Source organism: Corapipo altera, unplaced genomic scaffold (assembly GCF_003945725.1).
Source record: "Corapipo altera isolate COAL_440 unplaced genomic scaffold, ASM394572v1 60, whole genome shotgun sequence".
Classification (NCBI taxonomy): domain Eukaryota; kingdom Metazoa; phylum Chordata; class Aves; order Passeriformes; family Pipridae; genus Corapipo; species Corapipo altera.
The window spans coordinates 2,044,100-2,067,971 of record NW_020884912.1 but is presented as its reverse complement, the minus strand read 5'-3'; the positions used below and the strand labels follow the sequence as shown (position 1 = coordinate 2,067,971).

At 40.1% G+C, this 23,872-nt stretch overlaps 2 protein-coding genes across 2 annotated transcripts in view; one reads left to right on the top strand and one right to left on the bottom strand.

The window, feature by feature from the left end:
• Positions 1-17,059, top strand: part of ELOVL2 (ELOVL fatty acid elongase 2) — a 48,369-nt gene extending 31,310 nt beyond the window's left edge. Inside the window, exons 4-8 of the mRNA XM_027654178.1 lie at positions 10,241-10,318; positions 11,501-11,672; positions 13,560-13,684; positions 14,214-14,348; positions 14,958-17,059. Of these exons, the coding sequence (XP_027509979.1) occupies positions 10,241-10,318; positions 11,501-11,672; positions 13,560-13,684; positions 14,214-14,348; positions 14,958-15,086 (639 nt within the window). The 3' untranslated portion in view covers positions 15,087-17,059. The remainder of the gene's footprint in view (positions 1-10,240; positions 10,319-11,500; positions 11,673-13,559; positions 13,685-14,213; positions 14,349-14,957) is intronic.
• A 4,671-nt stretch (positions 17,060-21,730) lies between these two features.
• SYCP2L (synaptonemal complex protein 2 like) overlaps positions 21,731-23,872 on the bottom strand; it is a 28,603-nt gene continuing 26,461 nt past the window's right edge. The window contains exons 33-36 of the mRNA XM_027654090.1: positions 23,629-23,728; positions 23,490-23,548; positions 22,947-23,016; positions 21,731-21,790 (exon numbers count right to left, since the gene is read on the bottom strand). Coding sequence (XP_027509891.1) covers positions 21,731-21,790; positions 22,947-23,016; positions 23,490-23,548; positions 23,629-23,728 — 289 coding nt within the window. The remainder of the gene's footprint in view (positions 21,791-22,946; positions 23,017-23,489; positions 23,549-23,628; positions 23,729-23,872) is intronic.

Genomic DNA, 23,872 nt, shown 5'->3' with positions numbered 1-23,872 from the left:
TTCTGCATTTTTTGGGAACCCAGGGAACATGATAACTGATCGACACTACCAGCTGTTTTACTGCAGATTTCCCTCTTAGCTCTGGACTGACAGTAAGGCTGGTTTTACACTGTACAAAACACACTTCCATAATAGTGGGTCTGTATTTTTCATAGTCTAATTGCCTGGCTGCTATCACTGCTTCTCCTGTAAAGGAGCAGAAAGGAAGTTAAGACTTACAGACCTGCCTGAGGTAGCTTGCACATCTCTGCTGAAGAGAAACAGGCAAATGGGAGAGCAGAAATCATCTTCAGTACAGAATAAATTCATGGTGACTCAGTATTTCAAAATGTCTAATTTCCAAAGCTTCTCTTTGCCCCTTATTCTCTCTGTCTGTTGGGGACATTAAGCTCTTTAAGGCAAGAGTTACCTATATTTAGCACATTCTGCACGGTGGTTTCTTATGTAAACCAGTTGATCCCTCCAGAGAGTGTGATTCAGGATTAATTCTTAGTTAGACACATCTATAATAGTTGTTTTATTCCTCCATCGTCCCACTGCATCTAAACCCCTCTGGTCTCTGTACCATGGATAATCACAAAATAATAAGCTCTACAATAGAGATTAAAAAAAACCCAAAAAAACCAAAGCCAAAAGAAAATCACCACCCCAAAAAAACCAACAAGCAAACAAAAACCACCCAGTAATGGGTATTGTTGTTCTTATCTCTTCTTTGTTTTGTTTATAAGGTGCCACACACCATTTCTTGCAAGAGCACCAGAATGTGGTGGTTGCTTCTTAGACATTCAAAAGAAAAAAATATCTTGTTCAAAGGAAAGGGTGTATGTCCAAATGCAGACTATCCCATATGAGGAATTTAACAAGAAACATCGTAAACCTGCTGATGGGAGTACTTGTGCTTCATTTTTTCATCTTCTCACTCTCATCTCCTGACTACTTTAGCTGTCCCTTAATAATAGTTGATTTGTACAGCCTCAAGGCAGGAAAACAAAGGCTATGGCAAAAAGTCATAACAAAAGGGCTGTTTTTAAATCTCCAAGGGCAGATTCCTCTTTTGAGCCAGAACTCCATGCACCATAGGCATGAACTATCTGGGAGCTGATTTTAGCTCTATGAGCTTTGAGGTCAACCAATCCGCAAAGTACTTGGAGGAACAGCTCCAGGACAACTCTAAGATGTGCCATTAGCATAAGGTCAGATACCCCTACTATCCCCCAAGGACAAGGTCTAAAGATAAACAGCTCTGCCCAGCTGCCCCCATCCTACTGAGACGTCTCAAAATTTTTGTGTCAAGAAGGAGTTAGGTGCCTCTGAAGGCCCACCAGAACGGAAGTTTATTAGACCTTAATCTAGACTTTTTAGTTTGGCAAATAGATTTCATCGAAGTTGTCAAATGCACTTACCTCTCCCAATTAAATATGATGCAGAAGTGAGCACTTGGTTTTGGACCACTTTTTTTTCCAAGTACCTGAAGCTTAGACACAAGTACTGTGCTTAAATTAGGCTGCAGGTGCACTGATGGGGAGGCAGAAGACAATTCCTTCCACCCTTGCTGCTACCAAAGAAACCTGCTTCAGAAATTTGTTATTGGTTGTATATTTCTCTGTACCATTAAGCATTCATAGCCTCAGATAACTACCAATCCAACAATTTCTAGCAACATGGCCAAAAATCTGCATAAGGAAGAACAGCCACCACCTTTTTACTTTTATAAAAATCAAAACTTTCAACAATTTTACTGATGTAACATGTGCCATTTCTCTACACAAATCTCTGCCTAAGATCCTGAAAGTACCAACTATAAGCAGAAAATCAGCTTATTGTGTAAACCAATCATGTCAGTGAATATTTTAAAATTATTTTATGTCCTCACAAACCGCACTTCGGGCATTCTGTCTGAGGCACCAGAGGCCACAGGATAAAACTGTCACAAGTCCAATGATAAATTAAAACTGGAAACACGGGAGACCAATGCTGATCTCTGAATTCTGAAATTACTCAGGTGAGGATACTCTCTCTCATTGGTAGGAAAAGACATAATCTCTGCCAAGGTCTTAGGCTGCTTTCCCCAGCAGTAAGTATCACTTCTGCCCTATTTAAATTAAATCTCAGCTGATCATCAAGGTCTCACCCAAGTCCTTTTGTTGATCAGGCACTGAGAAAACCAGGACACTGGAACCATTTGGGTCAGATTAAAAAAGAGATCTAGAGATGTGTGTCATTAGCATAGTGGTGGCGTGATGTCTCAAGCTGCCTGTATCCCCAGATAGCTTCTCAGACTTATTACAAATCCACAGGATTTGTAAGCAAGCAACCACATCCATGTGAGAAAGGCAGGACTTGCATGTGAGGGCCCCTTGATTCAAAGCAAAGGGAAAAGAGCAGTACTCACAAGTATTGCCAGCCCAGTACATTAACCTTTCTAGAGAAACCAGAAGAAAAGTCTTTTACCTTACAGGATTAAATAAAATAAAAAGCAGTAAATCAACTTCACTTTACCTGTTTCTAGGAGCTGAAAATTCATCCCACAGTAAGTCCAAATTCTGAATTATAGTCACAACTTGAAGATTTATAGGTGACAGGGTGGTGTGAAGATTCCCCAAGACTACCAGAATTGCCTTCTGTGTATCCTCTGATAGCAGGGATAGGTCAAAAGCACAGTGCTGGTATGACCAGGTCCATCAGCCATCATTTTTAACCCTACACACCGCAACTGAGACTACATCTCACAGATTACTAGTAAGACAAATATAATGCCTGAATTTGGCATAATGGGATAAAACAAAAGGAACAAACGAAAAAACAGAAGGAGCACTTAGACTCTGTTTTATTCCATCATTACAATGGGTGACATCAGAAACATTTGCTTCCTCATTGTGCAAGTGTTGAAAAGATAAAGCTTGTGTAGCAGAAGTTCTAAGAAAAGCTTTAGCGGTGCAGATGATGAGGGAACGTAAAAAGATACAGATCTTAGCCAATTTCAGCTGTCCAGGAATTTTACTATAGAAATCCAACTTCAACATAGTCTTGCTTTTGGTGGGTTTTTTTGTTTGTGGGTTTTTTGGTTTTTTGGGTTTTTTTAATTGTGATAAATTATTGTTTTCTCTCTTCATTAATTGTTCAGAAGTTAACAAATGTAAATTAATTACGGAAGTAGGGAATGATTCTAGATCTATAAGGATTGGTGCTTAAGGTGAAGGCTTCCTTGGAAGTATTTCTTTAATTAGTACAGAAAGACCTTAAGGGAGCAAAAGAAAAAGAACAAAGTGAGAAACCAGAAGAGATCAGGTGCACTTCTCTATCATCTGAACAAGGGACAAGTGAGAAAAAAAAACCTAGACAGCAAAAGGTCACCAAGCAGTGAAACGTAAGGACAAGAGCAAACAGCTCTTTTGAGCAAGTACGAACTTTGAGCGAATAAATTACCAGGTGTTCCTCTATCTTAATTGAATAATTTGTTTGGAGAGCTGAGGAGCTGACTTTGCTGTCCTTGCCTGCAGTTATTCCAGTTGGACGTGTTGTCCTCACTTCTCAGTTTTCATCCTCTGTGTTCTCCATGTCTTTCATACTGACCTTTCTGAGCTCTGCATTTAGGTATAACATTTAACCTCATCATCAAAAAAGGCAGTGCTCTAGATCTCACGTGCACATTCAAATAGAATTCAGTAGAACTTTACTGGAAATCGAGAGTAAAACTTCTTATGTTAAGGTTTTTCACAATTACAAATCTTCTGATACCATCACTGGTACCACAAAATAACATATGGGAGCTACTCAGAACAGATATAATAGGGTATTTCCTATTCAGCATCTGTTTTTGTTTGGCACAACACCACCACTAAGTTATTACATTTGGGGAAACCAAGGCACTGACCAAGTAGCAAGGCTGGGACCAGGCTTCTGGAATTACCTAGTCCGGGGATGAACAATCTAGCCCAAGCTGCTTCCCAATAGTGTTTATAGCCTTGCCAGTTTATCCCTGAGATCTTCAAGGCACAAGAGCAGCAATTTGGAAACTCAGGCTGTCCTGCATCTTAGCTATCCATCTAAAATCTGGGGTTATGCCATAATTCTTGGAGTCTTGTCTAAAAATAGGCAACCTCTATAGAGAGGTATTGTCCAGCAAATATTATTCACAGATGATTTTACAATTTAGTGTCCTAGCCAAAATAAACTACCTTAAAGCTTTCTAGGTATTGTTTAAGACTGATTTAATGGCAAATCGAGGGTGATTAATGGTTCCTTTCTCTGTTCATTGAGTTATCATGTAAAAGTGTGATGGCCTCAGTAGCATTGCAGTGTGCTTTACTCCAGCTTCTTGGGGATAGCAAGACAATTCAGATGTTGCATGCTTGTGGAAGTGAGTCATGTTACAGGAAAAGAGCTGATTTCTCCCTTTAAAAACTAATAAAGGAAAATCATGTGAGATTATTAGCATCTCCTCTCTGTTTTTAGACACTGATAATCTTCTCAGGCATTCCATGCTAAAATTCATTTAAAAAAGAAGTAATTCCCCTCTCCTTCCTGAGACACTGTACTGATTGTTTGGTTAGACTCCTTTTCCTTGGGATGTGGCCACCAGAAAACTGCTTTTAGAACTGTTTTGTCCGAGTCTAGAGACCCAGGGAGGAGATGCCATTCACAAGGGCTAACAAAAGTCTCCTATGGCCAAGGGAAGTGATTCACCACACTTCAAGTTAAACCCTTCTTTTTTGCTACATAGACATATTAGACTCCTGTACTTAGTTTAGCAGGATTACCATTGTTTGAGAACAGTGGTCAGATCAAACAGTGGCCTGAGGGCTGGAGTGCCTTAAAAAAACTAATAAAACACCATACCCATAATAATGTCAAGGGGCATCTTGCTCTGCTTTTTTTCACAAGAAGGACATTAATGCTCATCCTCCCACTCTATACTTTGAAGAAGAATTTTAATTATTTGAATACTAAGTCCATTATTAGTTACTGGCTTTCCTTCTGAGCTGTTTCTGTATAGATAGAAGATATACTGGATAGACCAATTCAGTTGGAAGGGACCTACAGTGACCACCTAGTCCAACTGCCTGACCACTTCAGGGCTCATCAAAAGTTAAAGCATGCTGTTGAGGGCATTGACCAAATGCCTCTTAAACACTGACTTGGGACTGACTGAGGCTTGGAACTTTGACCACCTCTCTAGAAAGCCTGTTTCAGGGTTTTACCACTCCCATGGTAAAGAAACATTTGATCTTGTTGAGTGTCATGCCACTGACGATTGCCCGAAGTTCAAATCTATCTAGATCCCTCTGCAAGGCCTCTTGTCTCTCAAGAGAGTCAACAGCATCTCCCAATTCCATATCATCAGCAAACCTGATAATGGGGCATTCAACTCCTGCCTCCAGATCATTGATATATATGTTGAACCACACTGGCCCTAGAATTGAGCCCTGAGGAACTGTGCTGGTGACCATCAGCCAGATGTAACAAGATGCTGATGCATCATCCTCTGTCTTTCTCCGGCCCTGGGACAAGGGGAAATACCTTATTGCTTCTAGACATTTTCTCTCTGAGAAGGCCCAACCATGCAGAGACTCAAACAGCACAGAGAAACAGCAGTCAGTAGAAATGGGAATATCCATTCAGAAAGCCACATTGCTTTCCTTTCTAGCCTATCACTAGAGGACAGATGCAAGAACAAGTTACAGCTGTGAGACTTTTAAAGCTGAAAGCTTGAAATGAGCAGGGCACGGGCCCCTGGGTCAGGGTCTTGGTGGTTTGCTACTCAGCAAAATGAGAGGATTATATTGTCTTCTGGTACCTGCTGCCCACCCCCCTGAAATTTCTGACAGAGGAACCAGCTTTTGTTCCTGAACAATGTGATTCCTCACTTAAAAAAATAAGGCATGAGTTGGACTGTTGTGGCAAAACAATTCTCATGAATCTTCATGCTGGTTATACTTGAGTAGACAAATAGAAGTCATTTATTGGTGTAAAAACTGGAATCTATTAAGAACAACATTAGGGCAACAGCAAAATACGAAAATATGAAAACTCTACTAATTAACAGGATACTGTTACTTAGCAGAAATTTTTCACAAGGCAGCGCTTTCCTCTTTACGTGATCTGATTTTCCAAATAGCTTCGAACAATACACGTTTTAATATTATTTTCAGGATAGGCTGCCAAGAATGCAAAGAATTATTTTCTAGAGGGAGAGAATTTGTGTTTTGAAAGGGAGAGGGGACTTCTCATGTCTTTAATACATCCTGCACTTGCACCATCTCTGTGTGATTAATAATACCAGCTCTACAGAACTGTAAGAGTGCTCAGTGTATGAAAGGGAGCATTACTGAAACAGTACAAGTAACATATAACCTTGGTATCAGAGGAAAAGAGACCTGATAACAAAATATCTCATGTGAAGGTACCAGCTTCTGTTCCAGATATGCAGCTGGCTTATTTAGCACCACTGGCTAAGCTGCTTACCTTCCACATCACTGAGAGCCAATATGAAAGTCATGGCCTAGGATCACCAGGATCCCATAAAAAGTACTCTTTACCTTCCAAGTTTCCCCACTACTTATTATTGTTTTAATTTAATTAGGAAATTAGCCAAAAATCTTGAAAATTACCATGCAAAGCAGAAGAGTAAAAACTCAAAGTGAATTCTTCTCTTTTTCCTAAAGGACACACAGTAGTATGCAAGGTGCATGCAACAGAGAATAGAAATGCTGAGCTACAGAAAAGCTGATATGAAAGACTGAGGTTAAAAAAAGTCAGAAAAATATCTTCACTCTAAGCTGCTGGTTCTTGAAATGCATACACAAACCAGAGGAAACTCTTCTGCCAAGTAAAATGACTGGGAAATATGTAAACAGAGTGATCTGCAAAATCTGACATTATAGAGAATGATGCAAGAATGAACAAAAGAAATCAAATAAAACCCTGAAGTCAGAGAGAGCAGTATTCTCACCCTAAAGCCTGCTCTCCATTTGCTTACTGACCATTTGTAAGGAGTTGCAGATTTCTCAATTACCAAGTTAAAAAACTGTGATGTTGAAAAGAAATATTGATTTTCTTTCTCAGCCTCTAAGGTTTTTTTCATCTCATTTTCCAACAGGGGACCTATGAATGGAATACTTGAAAAAAAGCCCAAAACCTTTAGCACTATCAGGAAAGTTCCTAACCTTTAACACAAAAGAAAACAACACACATAAAAGAATTTTGAAAAATCAATTTATTGTAATTTTAAACAAATCAGAACAGTCATAAAACAGACTGAACAAAATATCTAAAACAGCAAATTTTCCCAGCAAATTTCTGTGAACCAACATTCACATACTGCAGCAGAAAATTTTATGAGGCCAGGTTTCTTCAGCAAAACAAAGAAATGAGTTCATTTTAAAAGGAAGAGAAAAATAAGCTGAGAGAGTAAAGAGGTTTTGCAATTAGAACCTGAAAAAAAGTAGATTTCTACAATGAGATTAAAAGAGATATGAACAATTTGACCAGTTTAAGCATAGGAAAAGTATGAATTTACAGATATAGAATGCAATAAATGAAATTGTTTTCATAAGTCTTGGAAAAAAATGTTACAAAATTGCATGCCTCATAAGGTAAAATTATTTAAGAGCTTTAGATAAAAAATACTATAGGCACATCATATCACAGACTTAAGTTACAAAAAGTAACTCAACAAATACAACAAAATGCAATAGTGCATATTTGCAATGAAATCTTATAGTTTCTCAGTAAAATCAGGAGAAAGGGTCCTCTCTATTCTATGCACAAGAATGGAAAAGCAATTCCCTCTTCTTCTTTATTTGTTGTTAGAGTTTTGGGGGTTTGTGGGTCATAATTTCAAGGGGTAGAGATGGTTCTGCTATCACTGCTTCCCACCTACACAGCCACTGTGGATTTCATTATAGCTGACTGAAAAAAATAAAACAGCGAGAGGAAATATCATTTACTTCCTGCTCCTATTAGTAGACCTTGTACAGTAGGTTTCTGGCAGAGCTGTTAATATCCATGTTTGAGGCCATGCCTTACAAAGCTTCCAGATGTCACCACTGCAATCTGCTGGTATCTTGTATGCTGCCTCCAGATGTGCTCCCAACATTCCAGCACTGTTAGACCATATGGTTCCCAGCCAAGAACAAGATGACAACTCCATTTTCTTCAGCATTTCTCAAGTAACAAGACAGAAGTCAGAACGAATCTGCAACTACAGCCTGTCAATAAGGCTTTGCTTGCCTATTCCAAAAGACTCAGCTTGGAGATCAGTCACCTCTCACTTAGAGGTAAAACCCAAGGCAGATGACTGCACAAAGAAGGCACCAAGAGGAGCTGCCCAGAAAAGCAATTGTGAATTAATGTCTCTTCATCCCTCATGAAGCAACTATCTAGTGGCAGCTGCAGCATAGGCACAGATCTGGGAACCAAGGACAGGCCACAGGAGGGACAGATGGGAAACTGGCATGTCCTCTGCCTCCTACTCAGAGAACAGAAATGACCCCTTTTCCACTCAGCAGCTTTTTGAAAAATAATATGGGAATGAAGTGGCATAATTTGCTTTTCTCAAAGCTTTAACTCCTTTCTCTTCAGCACCTCTGCAGGTTGTTGGAGAGGTGCAGCCCATGCCCCACTTCCCACCTGACTGCCACAGCAGGGAAGGGAGAGGAACCCATGTGTCCCAGCCCTATGTGATTGTAGGCACAACACCCAAGCAGAGGCCAACCTAGCAAGACAAGTGGTGGTTTCACCTGCACTGAGCATTTGTATGAGGAACTCTGGTTGTTTTTTTGTTGTTTCCCCTGTTTTTAGATTCTGGTCCCATCCTGTTTGGTTTGGTGAAGTCTGGCACACGCTGCAGTTGAATCCACTGAAACATAGGCTGTTTCAAAAATTAATGTTCTTGTTTCAATTTTTATATAGCAGTTATCTATAAAACACTTACTTATTTTAATCTCTTTCTGCAATCTCTATGGGTTATTTTGGCCACATACATGACCAAAGTTACAGGGACAATCACAGAATTGCAATTCAGAAAAAAAATAGTAGAAGACCCTGGTTCTCCAGGTTTTATTGCATTTTAACATGAATTTATAATAAGCATTCTAGGCTATTTTCTAATTCTCCAGATAATATTATCAATAATATTTTTAATTAATTTAATCCATTAATTAATTCAGTTTGATCACTGAGAATATTTCTACTTCACTTTTGTATAGGTTATCACACATTCAATACTTTTCAGTGTGAACTGAAGGGAAAAATCATCCCTTCTGTGCTAACACAAATCATCCCCGTGAATGTAGTGCCAGAGTTGAAAGCAATCCACTTCTCTCAGCATCTTGCAGTTCTGCTTACAGCACAAGACTTCCATGTATTTCTCCCATCACTGCTCACTGCATCACCTGTAGAGAGTGAGACAGTCCCCAGAACATGAATTGCTCAGCTTGGCCCCAAACCCCAATTTGCACACATTCAAGAATAAACAAGACCTTTTCAAAATCAATGGATTCTTCACTGCATTTATAGACAAGAGATGATGCTCCCTTTTCCAAAAAGAATGCTGAGTCCTTTAGGTGGTCATTACTATAAAAATATTCCACATCAAAACCCACCATACGGTTTTCTACGAACCTTCTGCTCCATCTCAGTGTGGTATGCTGATATTTCTCTGTCTGCTTACCAATATGATGTATGCAGAATCTAAGAAACTGCTTGTGTGCCTATTCATGTCTCCATTTAGCACTGTGTCCACTCTTCTTTACTTCCTCCAGCATTTAACAGTGTAGGATACAGACATGTATGGCATTAGGAAATGTTTCTCCCCTTGCACTACTGTGGATTTACCTTCTGTTTGGTTGCTTGGCCTGAGGGAATTTTTCTCAAGTTGCATTTTGGACAAGTAGCTGTATTAAACTTTATCAACACCACTTCAGGACAGAGAAACAATGTTCAAGCATAAGCTTTGGAGCAAGGATCATTGCATTAAGTAATGAGAGATTTTAATGGATGCCTTCAAGAAATGGAATAGGTGTACACTGAAATGGTCTATCTCCAACACAACTGATGTCTTTCCTATTTTAAAATAGAAAATATTAGCAAGTTATCTGGTTTAAGAGCATCAGTTAACAAAAGAAGTGGGTATCTGCTGTACTTCCATGCTGCTTTTTCCAATAAACACAGAGCAACTGCAGGGGTAAAAACTGCTCCATCTGTTCATGAACATAATTCCTCTGTTTTCTGTTTCCAGCTCATCCTTGCCACATGGGAAGGCGATTACAACTTGCAGTGCCAGAACCTCCACAGTGCAGGAGAGGCCGACATCCGGGTGAGAGACAGCAGCAGCTCAGCCCTCAACATCCGCAGCAATCCTTCCCTCCATGTCCCTGATGCAACACCTCTGCATTCAAGGAGGCTATAAGGATGCTATCAGTAACATCTTTGACATGAGCATTTTAATCTGGTTGTTCAATAGCTGGTAGCCCAAGCAGTGTAATATTGTGTTCAATATAAATGCATCCTTGCAGTGGAAAGCACAATAGGACATATTTTGAAAAGCCACATATCAAGACCTGTAGTCACAACAGTGTTGCCTGACTATTAAAACAGAGAATTAGATTCTTTAAAAACTTTGAACAAAGATAAAAGATCTAAAAGGTAAGTCTTGTTGGGCTGTACTTGGACACTGATTTAAGCCCAGCTGTAAACTCTGCAAACCTGCAGGGACATTTTGCTGGCTTGACTCATCTCTAGTTTCAGCCCTTATTTCTGCATCACAGCAATTCCATGTATTAACCTTCTTTCATTCCCCATATCAGGTTTATTTTCCAGATGACATTAGAGCTCAAGGGCAGAAAGATTGGTTAACTTATATAATTTCCACCAACTCTTAAAATTTGCCTGTGTTATGGCAAGGAAAAGGTTAGTTAAATACCTTTTCCCATCAACAAGGTGTTTTCCCCCTTTCTATCTGTCTTTAACTGTCCTAGGACATATCCTAAGCTCTGATAAAACGTCTCTGCTCTAGAGGAAGATATATTTCATTATACTGAGTATTGAATTTAGATTTTTAAAAAGAAGCTGGCAGCAAAATCTTTTCAGTGCCAAAAAAATATGAATGGTAGCATTCATATTTGTCCTTAAAAAAGGACAAACAACAAAACACCAAAAAACCCCCCCAAAACCAAAAAACCCACAACCTACAAAACTGTACATTTGAAAAAGAAAAAAAGGCAAACAATTAGAAAAATGCTTCCTCAAAGTTTATATTTCTTAAATTATATTGATAATCATGTGTTTATACAATCACATAAAAGATGTGCAGTTTTTTTCAAAATGCTTCACTGAAAAGGGAAATAAAATCGAAGCCAGAGCTTGTGCTTCGCCTTCAATAGCACGTTAATTCCTCCTGAGAAGTTGCATGCCTAGGGTCTGAAGAAGTACAGTAATACCTAAGCTCTTGTATGGACAGATATTGATTTCCTACTCCTTTTTTTTGTTGCTTGTACAGGTAGCCAAGGTGCTGTGGTGGTATTATTTTTCCAAAGTAATTGAATTCATGGACACTATCTTCTTTGTACTGAGAAAGAAAAGCAGCCAGATCACCTTCCTTCATGTTTATCACCATGCCACTATGTTTAACATTTGGTGGTGTGTTCTGAACTGGATACCTTGTGGGCAAAGTAAGTGTTTGTTTCTTAACCTGGGGTATAAGTCAGCTGTGGCTGGAGGGGAGTCATGTCACAGTGCAAAGGAAGTGTGTCACTGTGTGATGTGATAGCACCTTTAAGGTTCACAGCCTTTCAGAACTGCTGATCACCTGCAGACTGCAGTAAAATTAAAAGCATGGTTAAAAGTTTAGGCCAAAAATACCTGAGTGTTAGGCCCTAGATTTTCTACTTAGCCACCACAACCTGTCATATTTACTTCTTTTCAAACCACTTTTAAGAGCAACATTACTGAGTAGTGCACCAGAGTGATCACATACAAGATCCACTCCAAAAGCTGTGTAGGAAGGAATCATGATCCCAGTAAAGTCAGTATCAATCACAACAACTGCAATCAATAGCACTTTTACAGGTTTGACTCCTGTATGTATCAATCTGACACTCTGCTTTAGCAAAATACTTTACTTGTTAATCACTAATTAAAACACCAGTTTGAGTTTGTCCTGTTTTGTATGAGAACACAACTCATTCAGGCAGTAAACCCACTGGATAGCTAGAAGTGATCAATACGGTTTAGTATTCCATGTAGAAATAGCAGCATCCTTTGCCTTATTGTATTTTGAGTTCAAAATATTTCACAAAAGTAATCTGTAAACTACTTGGCTCTTAGAAGGATACTGTAATTGTCATCATATTCCCTGTTGAGGAAGGGAAGATTTATGGTATTAAGACTGGTCACTTAGTATTTGTGTGAGTCCAAACAACAGGGAACTACTTCAGCTCTCTTACAACATGCACACTTTTCCAGGCCTCCACACCACATCCTGTGGAAGGTATTGTCAGACTTGAGAAGAAAAACAGTTTTCTGCCCTTCTACTAAAGGGACTCACCTCAATCTATTGTAATATTTTTAAAGAAACTAGTTGCAGGTGTTTTTCAGAACCAAAAGCAGAATTCATATTTGTTGGCACTTACTATGGGCAGCACAAAATCAAAGTAAATCACTGTTATAGGTAGAAGCAGGGATCAAGGATTTCATAGCAGATCTAGAAATAGGAGCTATTTCTAGAGGTCTAAACAAATTAATGGGGGTTTGTGCTTTCTAATGTGTCTGAACCTGGTCCCCACAGTTTGCACTAGTTTTGCATTACTATAATTAAGGGATTGAAAAATCAGTAGCTAAGTGATTAGTCAGTGGGAAAATCAGAACTGGCAAGACTGTCTTGTTGTAGCACTGCCATCAAACACATGAGCATACAGCAGAGTAATGCTGCTACTTCTCTGTAGTCTGTAAAGTACAGAGGGTAATTAACTTGCCCTAGATCTAGTATTCACCAAGTGTAGCTAATAAAAGCAGCAAGGTATTATCTGGGATGAAATTCTGCAAATCTGCATCTAGCAGAAAAGTCATTGAAGAAAATGAGCAATGCTCAAACGCAGCCACAAGAGGCTAGTTTAATTCAGAGCAAAGCCCTTGCTCACTGCATCAGAGAACAGGAGCATGAATGCCTCCCAGGGCTTTAAGCTGCCATACTAGCAGCAAAGTCATCCACAGCAGTGTTTAAAGCTTACCCAAATAATGGGGAGACTCATAGCAAGAGGAAGGTTGGGAGGGAAAGAAAAAAATAGCCTGTAAACTACAGAATAGAAAAAAAAAAATTGGAGAAGAAAAATATGGGATAAAAATACAATAATCAGCATAAGAAAAACCATGTAAGAAGTATCATTCAGTTTGTCATTTGCCCCTAGGACAGCGTCTCTACACATCAGGAATGTTTTTAGCAAGGGATAAGCATGAAAGGAATACTTAGCATATGGAAGAGATATCACAAGCAATAATATCTTCTCTCACTTTTTAGCAGTTGGTATATAAAATTTTTTTTCCCTGGTGGATTTTTATAGGTTTCTTTGGACCCACTTTGAATAGCTTTATCCATGTGCTTATGTACTCTTACTACGGACTGTCAGTCATCCCATCCATGCGCAAGTATCTCTGGTGGAAGAAATACCTCACTCAGGCACAACTGGTATGTATCCATTTTACTTTCAATTTAGCTACCAGAAATACTTCAGAATGTGAGAGAGGATGAAATGAACTATAAAAAAACATTGTTATTTACAGAACTAAGCCAGTTAGAATTGAACTATCATACAGCAAAAGTCACTAGTGCAGCCTGATATAACTTAAAGAAAATGATGTTCAGAAATTATTTCTACAATACAGTAGAAATACTTCAGTCCACAAAATTCTGTTATTTTTGAACCCTTTCATAGAAAAGCTTCTTAATCACAGAAAAACTGATTTAAAAGTGATAAAAACCATCTAACGGAGCTGGCTGGAGGCAGCTCCAAGACCTTTGACCCCTTGCTTTTCTTTTAATTTCATAAGAGTGCCATTTTAACCTAACCCTCACAATACATTCAGAGGTTAGAAAGGGATAGTTTTCAAGAGTACTCAAATTTTCAAAGAACAGGACTAGTGGACACTGCTGCATCTGATTTAGCTAGCACTGACCCTTTCTCAGTAAATAGTCATGCATTATCTTCCCTCCACAGATCCAGTTTCTGCTTACTATTGTGCACACACTTAGTGCAGCTGTGAAGCCATGTGGATTCCCATTTGGCTGCCTCATGTTCCAGTCCTCCTACATGGCCACACTGGTCATTCTCTTTATAAACTTTTACATTAAGGTAAGCACTCTTCCAAGAGGCCTCTGACAAGACTGGGGAAAATATAACTTTTTGGATAGCAGTATTGATGGACTCAGATGTAAAATGAGCATCAGGACTTAAAATATGTTTGTAATAAAATATATGTCACTTAATAATAGATATAGTAATGCCTGAGAGAGAGTTATTCAGTAATAACCTCCTCATTGCAGCTCAGCTCTTCAGCACTTGTATAACAAGTCAGGTACCACGTTCAATAGTAAGGAGGTCTGAATTTGCTTTGTTGCATAACTTTTTGAGTCTTTCTCAGTCCTTAGAAAAAAAGAAACAAACAACTCTGCGTTGTTTACTTAAACCTCATTTAGCAGGGGCTGCTCCAGCCTGCCTGCATACACAGAGCTTTTAGTTTAAAGGCTTGAAATCTCTTTTGACATCAAGTATTACGGTAATACTAGTAAAGTAACATCACCCACAGCAATGAAAAGAGTACAGTACCCTTAATGCAGTCTGAAGCAAATATATACATCTGCATCAACAAACACCAGACAACTTCATTTACAGTTAACAATAAGTAATGTTTGGGGGCCACTAAATAAATCCAAGTGTTTACTTTGGATTTTGCTTTTATAGACATACCGGAAAGCTCCTTCAAGAACAGCTATAAAGGAAAACCCTGTCACAACAGAAATCAAGAATGGTTTTCATAAGGACTACTTTGCTGCTGCCAATGGATTCCAGAACAATAAGAAGGCACAATAAGTATAGCATTTCCTATGACCTTTTTTCCTAAAAAAAGAAAAAAAGAAGAAAAAAGACTGAATTACAAGCTTTAGCTTAAAACCTATTTGATTACATTTATCAGTTCTTTGTACCAGACACTTATTAATGTACTGCTATTTAGGTTTTAACAAAGTGAGTAGGATTACTTGTCTTGTCCAAGATCACCATCAGAACATAGAAAGCCAAGATCTTTCTCATATGAAGAAGAAAACCTTTATGATCTCTAATGCTGACACAAAAACGCCTTATGAAACACTTGATGGATAAATCCATCAATGCCTTCAAAAGGTTAGGACTCTGTTCAGACTAAAACAGTGAGCACTTTCTGTGCATGTGAGAGGTCTTGAGGCAAGGCTTCACAGTGCACTCAATGCATCCAGCTAAACTGTGGCCAAGGTCAGGAAAATAAAGAGGGCAGAGGGAAAGGTGAGAATCATACCTTTTCTATCACCGTACTCCTCTTTTCTTCTTCTCAGCCATTCCCCAAAGCACGTTCCCTCCCTGTGGACACCAGCAAGGAGCCCCCTTTGATCCTGTGGGAGGTCTAGGGAAGAACATGACAGAGGGCAGAGCCCAGGTGCACCATCCTATAGTTAGCAGACAGATGTGCACAGCACTCAACTTTCTTGACATATGTGCAACCTGATTCAAAGGCCAGGAAGGCTGGCAGAAGCTTGCTATTTCAGGGGGTTGGAGTGGAAGTCCTTGGAACTGCCCAGTATTGTATTCTGAATACAGAGCAAAACAAGTCACTTTGGATACGCTAATGATTAGGAGTTTGGAGGAAACGGATGTTGAAAGAAATAGGGGCTTAGCGACTTAAGGAAGATAAATCCTGAGTGTAAATGTGTAAAAGTCAATCCTATACAAACACTACTGATTTGAAGCAAACTGACATGCCACATACTAACAGACTGGAAGTTGCAGAAAATGTTAAAAGTAGATTCAGCAACGAGCAAAGCATATTGTACAGGAATTTCTGTGCCAGGTGGGTCTTATTCAGACTGGTCTGACTGGAGAAACAGATGGGACTGAGGCATAATCCTCTGCAGGGAAAGCAAGGAGATACTTACTGTCTGCAGCTGTAAAGGTGTCTCTCTCACAACAGTCTGCCACATTCCATGCTGCTTCAGTCAGCTGCATTTTCCCCTCCCCACCCCTTGAATGGTTAGAAATTCAAAATATCCAAGGTTGACATTGTGGACCTACCCTCACCCTTTTCTCACTTAGCCCACTCCATTTCTCTACTAAAAATAGACACAGACTTTTTTCCCCTCTCAGTTTTTCACAGTGAAGTGATTGTGGTCACTTCCATTCTCATGTGTATAAATTCTCCCAAAAAAACCCACCTGTCAGTCACCCAGCCCAGCAAGCCCCTTGGAATGAAGTAGTTCTGTAAAGAAAACTTGTCCTCTCACTCCTGTCACCTTGCAGGATCCCAGGGCAGGAGAGGGACAAACCACACACACAGCCAGCACAGAGGGACCAAAAAGCCACAGAGGGCCTATGTGTAGAGGAAGATGTCCCAAACTGTGCTTTTCAATTCTTTTCCACTTCTAGAGGGTCAGTTATCCCCTCTAGATATCCTCATCTAGATGATCTGTCATCAGGGGCTCTGGGAGACTGCAGGTGCAAAGACAGGAGGAAGGTTTGTTCCAGGGAGCAGTATGGACACAGGGCAGCCAGCCTCATCAGGAGCAGCCTGGGAAACTGCAGCCATGCAGGCTCACGGACAAAAAGGAAAAGGGGTGAGGAAGTGGCACAGTACAGGGAGAAGAACAGACAGGTTTGTCCAGCAAAAGCAAGAGGAGAAAATGGCATGAAGAAGGGTGTCTTGGGTCAGAGTTCAGTTTGAATGTGATGGCTACAAAACATCACTCTCTGAAAGTCAGTGTTTTGCTTTATTTAACATTCAATAAAGAGGGAAAGCAGCAATTTAAAAAAAAAAAAAAGCCTGGACACCGCATGCATATACTATTTCTCATTAGCCCTTCCAGAACCTTTGCTTTCTAGACCTTTCTGATTGATACTGTAAAACTCCCACGTTGTAAGAAATTTGTGGGTTTCACTGAAAGTGTTCTACATGGCCAGAAGTAAATGGGAAGCTTCAGGGCTCTGCAGATACCAACTTGATACTGGAAACTGGGGTAACGGCAGAGAGCTTCAAAAGAGCTGGCAAGACAGTGCACAAGGCAACTAGCTTAGCTATTCACCTAAGGCAGGCAACAAAAGGGTTGTGTCTCAGCACAGATTTTAGGCCGAGTGGAGTCCATAATCTTTTGATGGCAGAGCGTGCATTTGACTATCAAGGTGGGCAGCGTCAGCACGCTAAGTGTTAAAGTTTACTACGGCAATCAAACCCACACATATTGTCTTTTGTTTTGTTGAAACCTCATTCAAAAGAAAAGGAAATAAATAAATGCCTTACTTGAAATTCAAAGGGCTGGGGAAAAAAAAAAAAAGAAAAAGAAAAAAAAAAAAAGGAAAAAAAACTGAGGCGGTCTCACCTTGCAGATCCAGAGCAGCCAGGAAGGCTGGAATCAGGTATGTTTAAAATTCTCGAGATATGTCTTAACATCTTCAAAATGCCGCAACTTTGAAGAAAGAGAAGCATTGACTTTTTAAACTGATTTTCCTGTAACACGTAACACTGTAAATAAACAAATTTTACTATCAGACTGTCTCCACTCCTCTTTAAGGCATCAAATTGCTGGAAACCGGTTACTTTTTTGAACTGTTTGAGACTGTTTCCTCAAACTCTTTCAGGAAGTTCTCAGGACATTCACTTCAGACCGAGAAACAACCTCCACGACTTTACACACCACCTTCGCCGGTGTTCATGTAAAGTTTCCCTGTGGTTTTTTTGGCCTGCTACCTGTAAAAACTTGGTTTCTGAACAAAGGTAATACTGCAATAACTTGTTCGTTCAAAGTTTGTACTTGCCTGTCAAGTCATCCTTTATTTCTCAGATTGCTTTCAATTGGAGTAAACAGAGGAGAGACAATGGAGAAATCAATCTCAAAATTAACATTTCTTTCAGCTTGAGAATACAAACATGGGAGAAGAGATGCAAATACTTAACCTGGCTGGTTTGGGCTCACCAAAGGGTATGTCTGCAGAGAAAGGGAAGTAAAGGAGAAAGCTATTGAGTTTGATTCACTGGTTTTGGATGTAAGTAACTTCCCAAAGGAAGAGGAGGAAGCAATGAGTGTTACTAAAGACCATTCCAGGAACACTGAAATTAAAGAAGATAAATCAGACTGCTGGTTAGTGCCAAGACTCAACTTTGCAAGGTTTTTCTCAGAGTCTGGTTTTAAGTAATGCTTTCTCAACTCTTCCTCATGATAAAAAACGTCACCCTGTAATGTAGGACCAGGTTGCTGTGTTTGATTCCAGTATACAAAAGCTCTCAGCTGTTCCTAGAAACATGTCTATTTTCCAGTGCAGTACTCTTTTAGACACAGCCTAAAAGACACAGTCCTACTGCTTGCAGAAGCAGGGCTGTCCCAGTGTGCTCCAGTCAATATCATCACACTCTACTGACAAGTAGGGCAAGCTGTCCCCAGGCCAGGGCAAACACACACTTCCTCTGCCCATTTCCAGCCACAGAGGACATCGTTTTCTTTGACTTTGTACAGCCTTGACATAGGTAACTGTAGCCCTCTAGACCTTGAAGGGACCATTGCACCAGTACAGAACATGCAGGTAAACAAGCACTTGGCACAGCATCACCCCCTGAAAGAGATACAGCATGAAGATAGCAGGGGTTATAACCAGTTTAACATTAAACTCTGTTTAGACCTTAAAACGCATAAAGCAGTTGTCCTTAACGTGCACTTTGTATTGCTCATTTCTTTTTCTGATGCACGTGTTTTGCATCTCAGGATCCACATCCTCTTTGTTGTTCTGGCTCAGAAGCATTAAGGAAACCGAACAGGTTGAAAATTGAGCTATATCCATTTGCACTGAAAGGAAGAAAATAAAAGAAATATCTAGATTAATAACACTCTTAAAAGTGTAAGTGAGAAGGAAAAAGAAACATGCCAAGGTCAACTACCTACCTTCCAAAATGAAACATTACGGTAACCCAGTTACAGGTCTGTTGTAGAAACCAAATGCACTTTAGACCTTCAGCAGGTTTAAGCTCAATCATGCTTGATTGACCCAACAATGCAGGAAGCTGTATGAGATGGACTGTTCAAGGTCAGAAAAAGTCATTCCTGTCCCAGATGTTGTCTCCAAACTGTACTGTTACTGACTACAGATGGAAAGACCATCAGTAAAGTCCAAAATTTTCACCTCATGCAGTTTATGGGTTACCAAGCTGGAACTCACTGAGCTCAAAAGCTGAAGTGTTTCATATAAAGGGATAGAAAGAGAAGTGCAGGAGTAGAAGGTATCTAAGTGCTATGACATCCCTTTCTGCTCTCCTATACCCATCACTAAAAGCAGCCTCTTAGGGTTTAGACTTTTCCAATGAAACAGTTAAAAGCAAGTATAGATGCATATAACATTATGGTAATTTTTAATAAGAAAGGAACCCTGATCTTTCCTTTACCCATGCCTTTTGAAGTGCTCAACACTCACCTTCCAAGCTTTATAGTTACAGGTTACAGAATAGCTTTGCAGAATTCAGTATATAAGAACAGCCACAGTGTGACCAGCTCATCTCAATTCTTAGGTCTGCTTCACATCAAGCACCTTAATAGGCCTGGTTGCATCATCATGTTTGGCCAGGTCATGAGGAATAAAACCATGGAATGTAGACATTTAGGTGGGAACTAGAAGAAGGCTCACCTTGGTACTGGGAGTAACATTACAAAAAGCATCCCTTTACCTTCACCAGTGTGAACTGTGGATTACAATAAAAAGCAACAGGGCAGTTTAAGTCTTATCACACCCCTAGGGCTAGGACCTTGCATTACTAGCCAGGTAGTAAAAGCCACAAATTTAGGACCAGGTACAGCCAGGCAATAGGAAGACATGCTCAGATTATTCAGGCTGATATCTTAAAGCCTGTTTTGATTAATGTCGCTTCTGGTGCCACCACAGCATACCATCACACTAGTGGGACAGAGGATGCTAAAAATTTTGCTACTGGGATGCAAAACTAAAGATATTACCAGACACAAGCAGAGCTGTTCACAGAAGTTAAAGCTTCATCTCCCAAAATTCACTGAGTGCTTTGAGAGCCTAGATTTTCAAACAGCAGCTGTAAAGACTTTGTAAAGACACTGAAAAGCAGCAGGAGGGTGCACCATAGTCAGGGCCAGGTCGCAAAGAAACAAACGCAAACTACTGAATGTGAAATCAGGGTTACAGCCCTTAACATTGTGACTAGGAGAAGGCAGACCAGTGGATCTGGAGCTTTGGAAAGGGCAGGGTTGAAGCAGTCTTTTCTTTTAAACCATCCCAGAAGGAAAGCACCAACCACCCCTTGATGTGGTTAAACAAGTTTCATCTCATGTCAGCTCCAGTCAGGAGTACTTAAGCTAAAGGAATAGGCATAAAATGGTAAAGCAATAGCAACAGCAGCTTCTTGTTTTCTGTGCTGGCACTAGCCTGCATGACCTTGTCAAGAAGGAACAGCATCACCCCCCTGTTTCAGTGGTGAAACAAACCCTGTCAGGGTTTGGGCTTTTGTTATGAAGGTACACTGTGTGCAGGGGAAGATTCCCTCGACTCTAACCCACACAGTAATCTGAGGTTGCTTTATAAGGTAAGTAGATAAAACCCAAAGCTTGGAAACATGGCATGTTCCCACAAATTCATTACACTGCCTTAGCACTAATGCTGTGTCTGCAACAGTTTGTGAAGAGCAATATCACTTGGGGAACTCTGTCAAAGCATGGGAAAATATTACATAGCATGGTTTATCTGTGGTTTGCTTTCAAGAGACTTTTGATGCTATTTTGTCTAATCCTAGCACTGGTCACTGTACTTCGAACTCTCCTTGAAGCCAAAAGTCGCTGGTTGCAGAAATACTTTCTCCAGCCTCACTTGCCATTTGCTCTTCAATGCTCCAAATTTCTTGCCTTCCAGAGTCTCCAGTTTGCCATCAGGCATCTGGCCAGTAGACTCCTCTCAGCTTTCAACTTTGCAGGCCAGAATTGAGTGGCAATGGTGTCAAGGTAGCAGTTCCCCCACTGCTGCTGCACACAGGAAAGGCTATGCCTAACACATCCCATGCAAGGAACACAGGACTCTAGAGTACCTTTCCAGCCATGCACAGTGCATAATTTTGAAGAAAACAAGATTGTTATTCTATGCAAACAATATTTTACTTAGAATCAATCAGCAGAACACTCAAAGTAAAGCAGTATATACATCCATTTGGTGGATAAATCATTATCTTTAAATAATTTTTTAAATTTCTTTTATATGTAATGGACCCATCTTGCAACTTTTCAGAAAAAGTTATCAACACAGGGATCATAACCGGACCACTTAGCAGTGTATATTCTTTTTAGGCAAAAAAAAAAAAGGCTCAATGTCTATGTTTTTTTCCTCCCCTTTTTTCTTTGCATTTAAAATAAATTGACATCCTTCACAGAACCATCTTCTCTATGCTGCATACACAAGGTTGTCAAATTTTAAAGAGTAATAATGAATTCAGGGGGTTGCTAGTCAGAAGGAACTACGAACACATTGCTTTCTTCTGCCTTCTTCATTGGGTGTTCGTACTGCAGGGAAGAACAAAAAAAAAGTAAGAAAGCATTTCAAAAGCTTGTACAAACATAGAAATAGTACAAGACAAGAAACTGCGAAGGTCCTGGAAGCACATTTAGATTCAGCTTTTACTTCTCAAGCACCTCTCCTCGAACAAGTGCTGCAAGATGAGCAGCTCCCATGACATGTTTGCCCCTTTCTCAGCTCTGCTCTCTAAAAGTGTCCTTCTCCAGTGGCACCTGTGTCCCTCAGCAACTCAGTGCTCATAATGGAAACCTTTCCCTTTGGAAAGGCTCAGGATTCCAGCTTTAATAGCTAAAAGAAACAAGTCATTGCTTTTCAGCATGTTTTCTAAAAATCCCAGGCCCAGTCCACAGTTGTTCCTTCAAGCAGAGAGCTTTCTTCAGCCCTATGCAGTAAAGACACATGGCATCACACACATCATAGTAATCCACTGCTCTTATTGCAGGAATACTAGACTCTCAAAGATATCAGACCTGTGCATTAAAGCTGGAACAGCAGCAGTAGAAAAAAATACATGCTCATGTGATGGGGTGAACCAGACAGAAACAGAGCATTGTATCAAAGTTAGCAAAGCATTCAGCTTAACTATAAATTCAAACAAGGGCATAAGTTAGTGATTAGACTCTGAAGAGTTTAAGAACTTCAACAGATATTTAACCAGGATACAAGGTAAATAAAAAAATTAATTTTTCAAAATTAAACTTGAAGACAACAAGGCTAGAAGTTGCCAGACCCAAAGAGCAGGTGAAAGAAAGCATGCAAGTTGATTTTACAACTGCAGAGCTCTTAGTCACAGGTTTTCATATATGCACAGCTCCAAGGCCAAATGCATTAAGAACTACTAACTGCACAGAAACCACCCTTAGGATGAACAAATCCCCAAATTGTGAACCCAGGAGAAGCATCACAATCTCATAGTCCTTGTCCTTATCTTCTCCCTTAGGCAAGTGCTTTTTGACCACTTCCCCTAGTTCACAGCTGGGCAAACACTGCTTTCTTGATGCTTTCCATGTATCAGGACCAGAAGTCCCACAAAACAAAGGCTTTCCCTCTGAAGAATTCAGTTTCATTTTCTCACTTCCAACACTTAATCAGAGTTCAGTCCACCACCCACACAGAGCTGCTTTTGTATCACATGTACCGTACTGTTGTATTCTGGATAGCGTCGGCAAAACTCTTCACTGATTCACCCACGGCTGAGTCAACAGACTCAATTCTGAAAGAAAATCAAGCTTGGCTAGTTTTTCTGTGAAGCATTAGTTCTTACTGATGAAACTTGAACAGAGATATTTACCATTAAAAATAAGCCTGAGAATTGCAGTTTTTTACCCAGTACTCGCACCAACAGCATATTTTACATAAGAAATGATCATCTTCCACCTCCTCTGACCTCTAGATAAAGTCACATCCAGAGAGTGCATTGCACCTTGTTCCAGATCCGGGTACAGGTCTCTTGAGGTATGTGCCTCTCCTGCACAACTTCCCACACAGAGTCCCTCATCACACTCTAGTTCCAATTGAAAACCCTCACAAGGCTGCAAAGGCTCCGTCAACGGACACCAGGTGGAGAAGCAATACAGGTTTTAGAATCCTTTTCCATATACCAGTAAGGGTACTGTCAGCCTAACTAATACCCTCTATAACCATTGGAGGACTTGTGAGCGTGCAAGACAGCTGGCAGAGATGTACCTTTGTTTTTGCTGGTTGCAGAAAGAATTCAGCTTGAGCAGATGTGCATTCCAGAAGTCCTAAAAAGAGACCCAAAGAAAACCCCCGTTACTTGGGAAGGAGTACCTCGCTAGGCTGATACACAAGAAGTCATACGCACCACTGCATCCTTCTCCATGTTGGCCAAAATTTGAGTTTCCTTCTCAAGACTGGAAAGCTCTTCAACGACAATCTTCTGGAAGGTCTCAAGTTTATTAAGCCTAGCGACAGAGAACAGCAACAAGTTTGACACTTCAACGTGTGGTCACACGAGGTGGATGACAACCCCTTCAGCACCAAGCCTAACTTCGGCAGAAGGAAATGTCCTTGCTGAACTACATGGGGCAGATTTGACTCCCAAATAC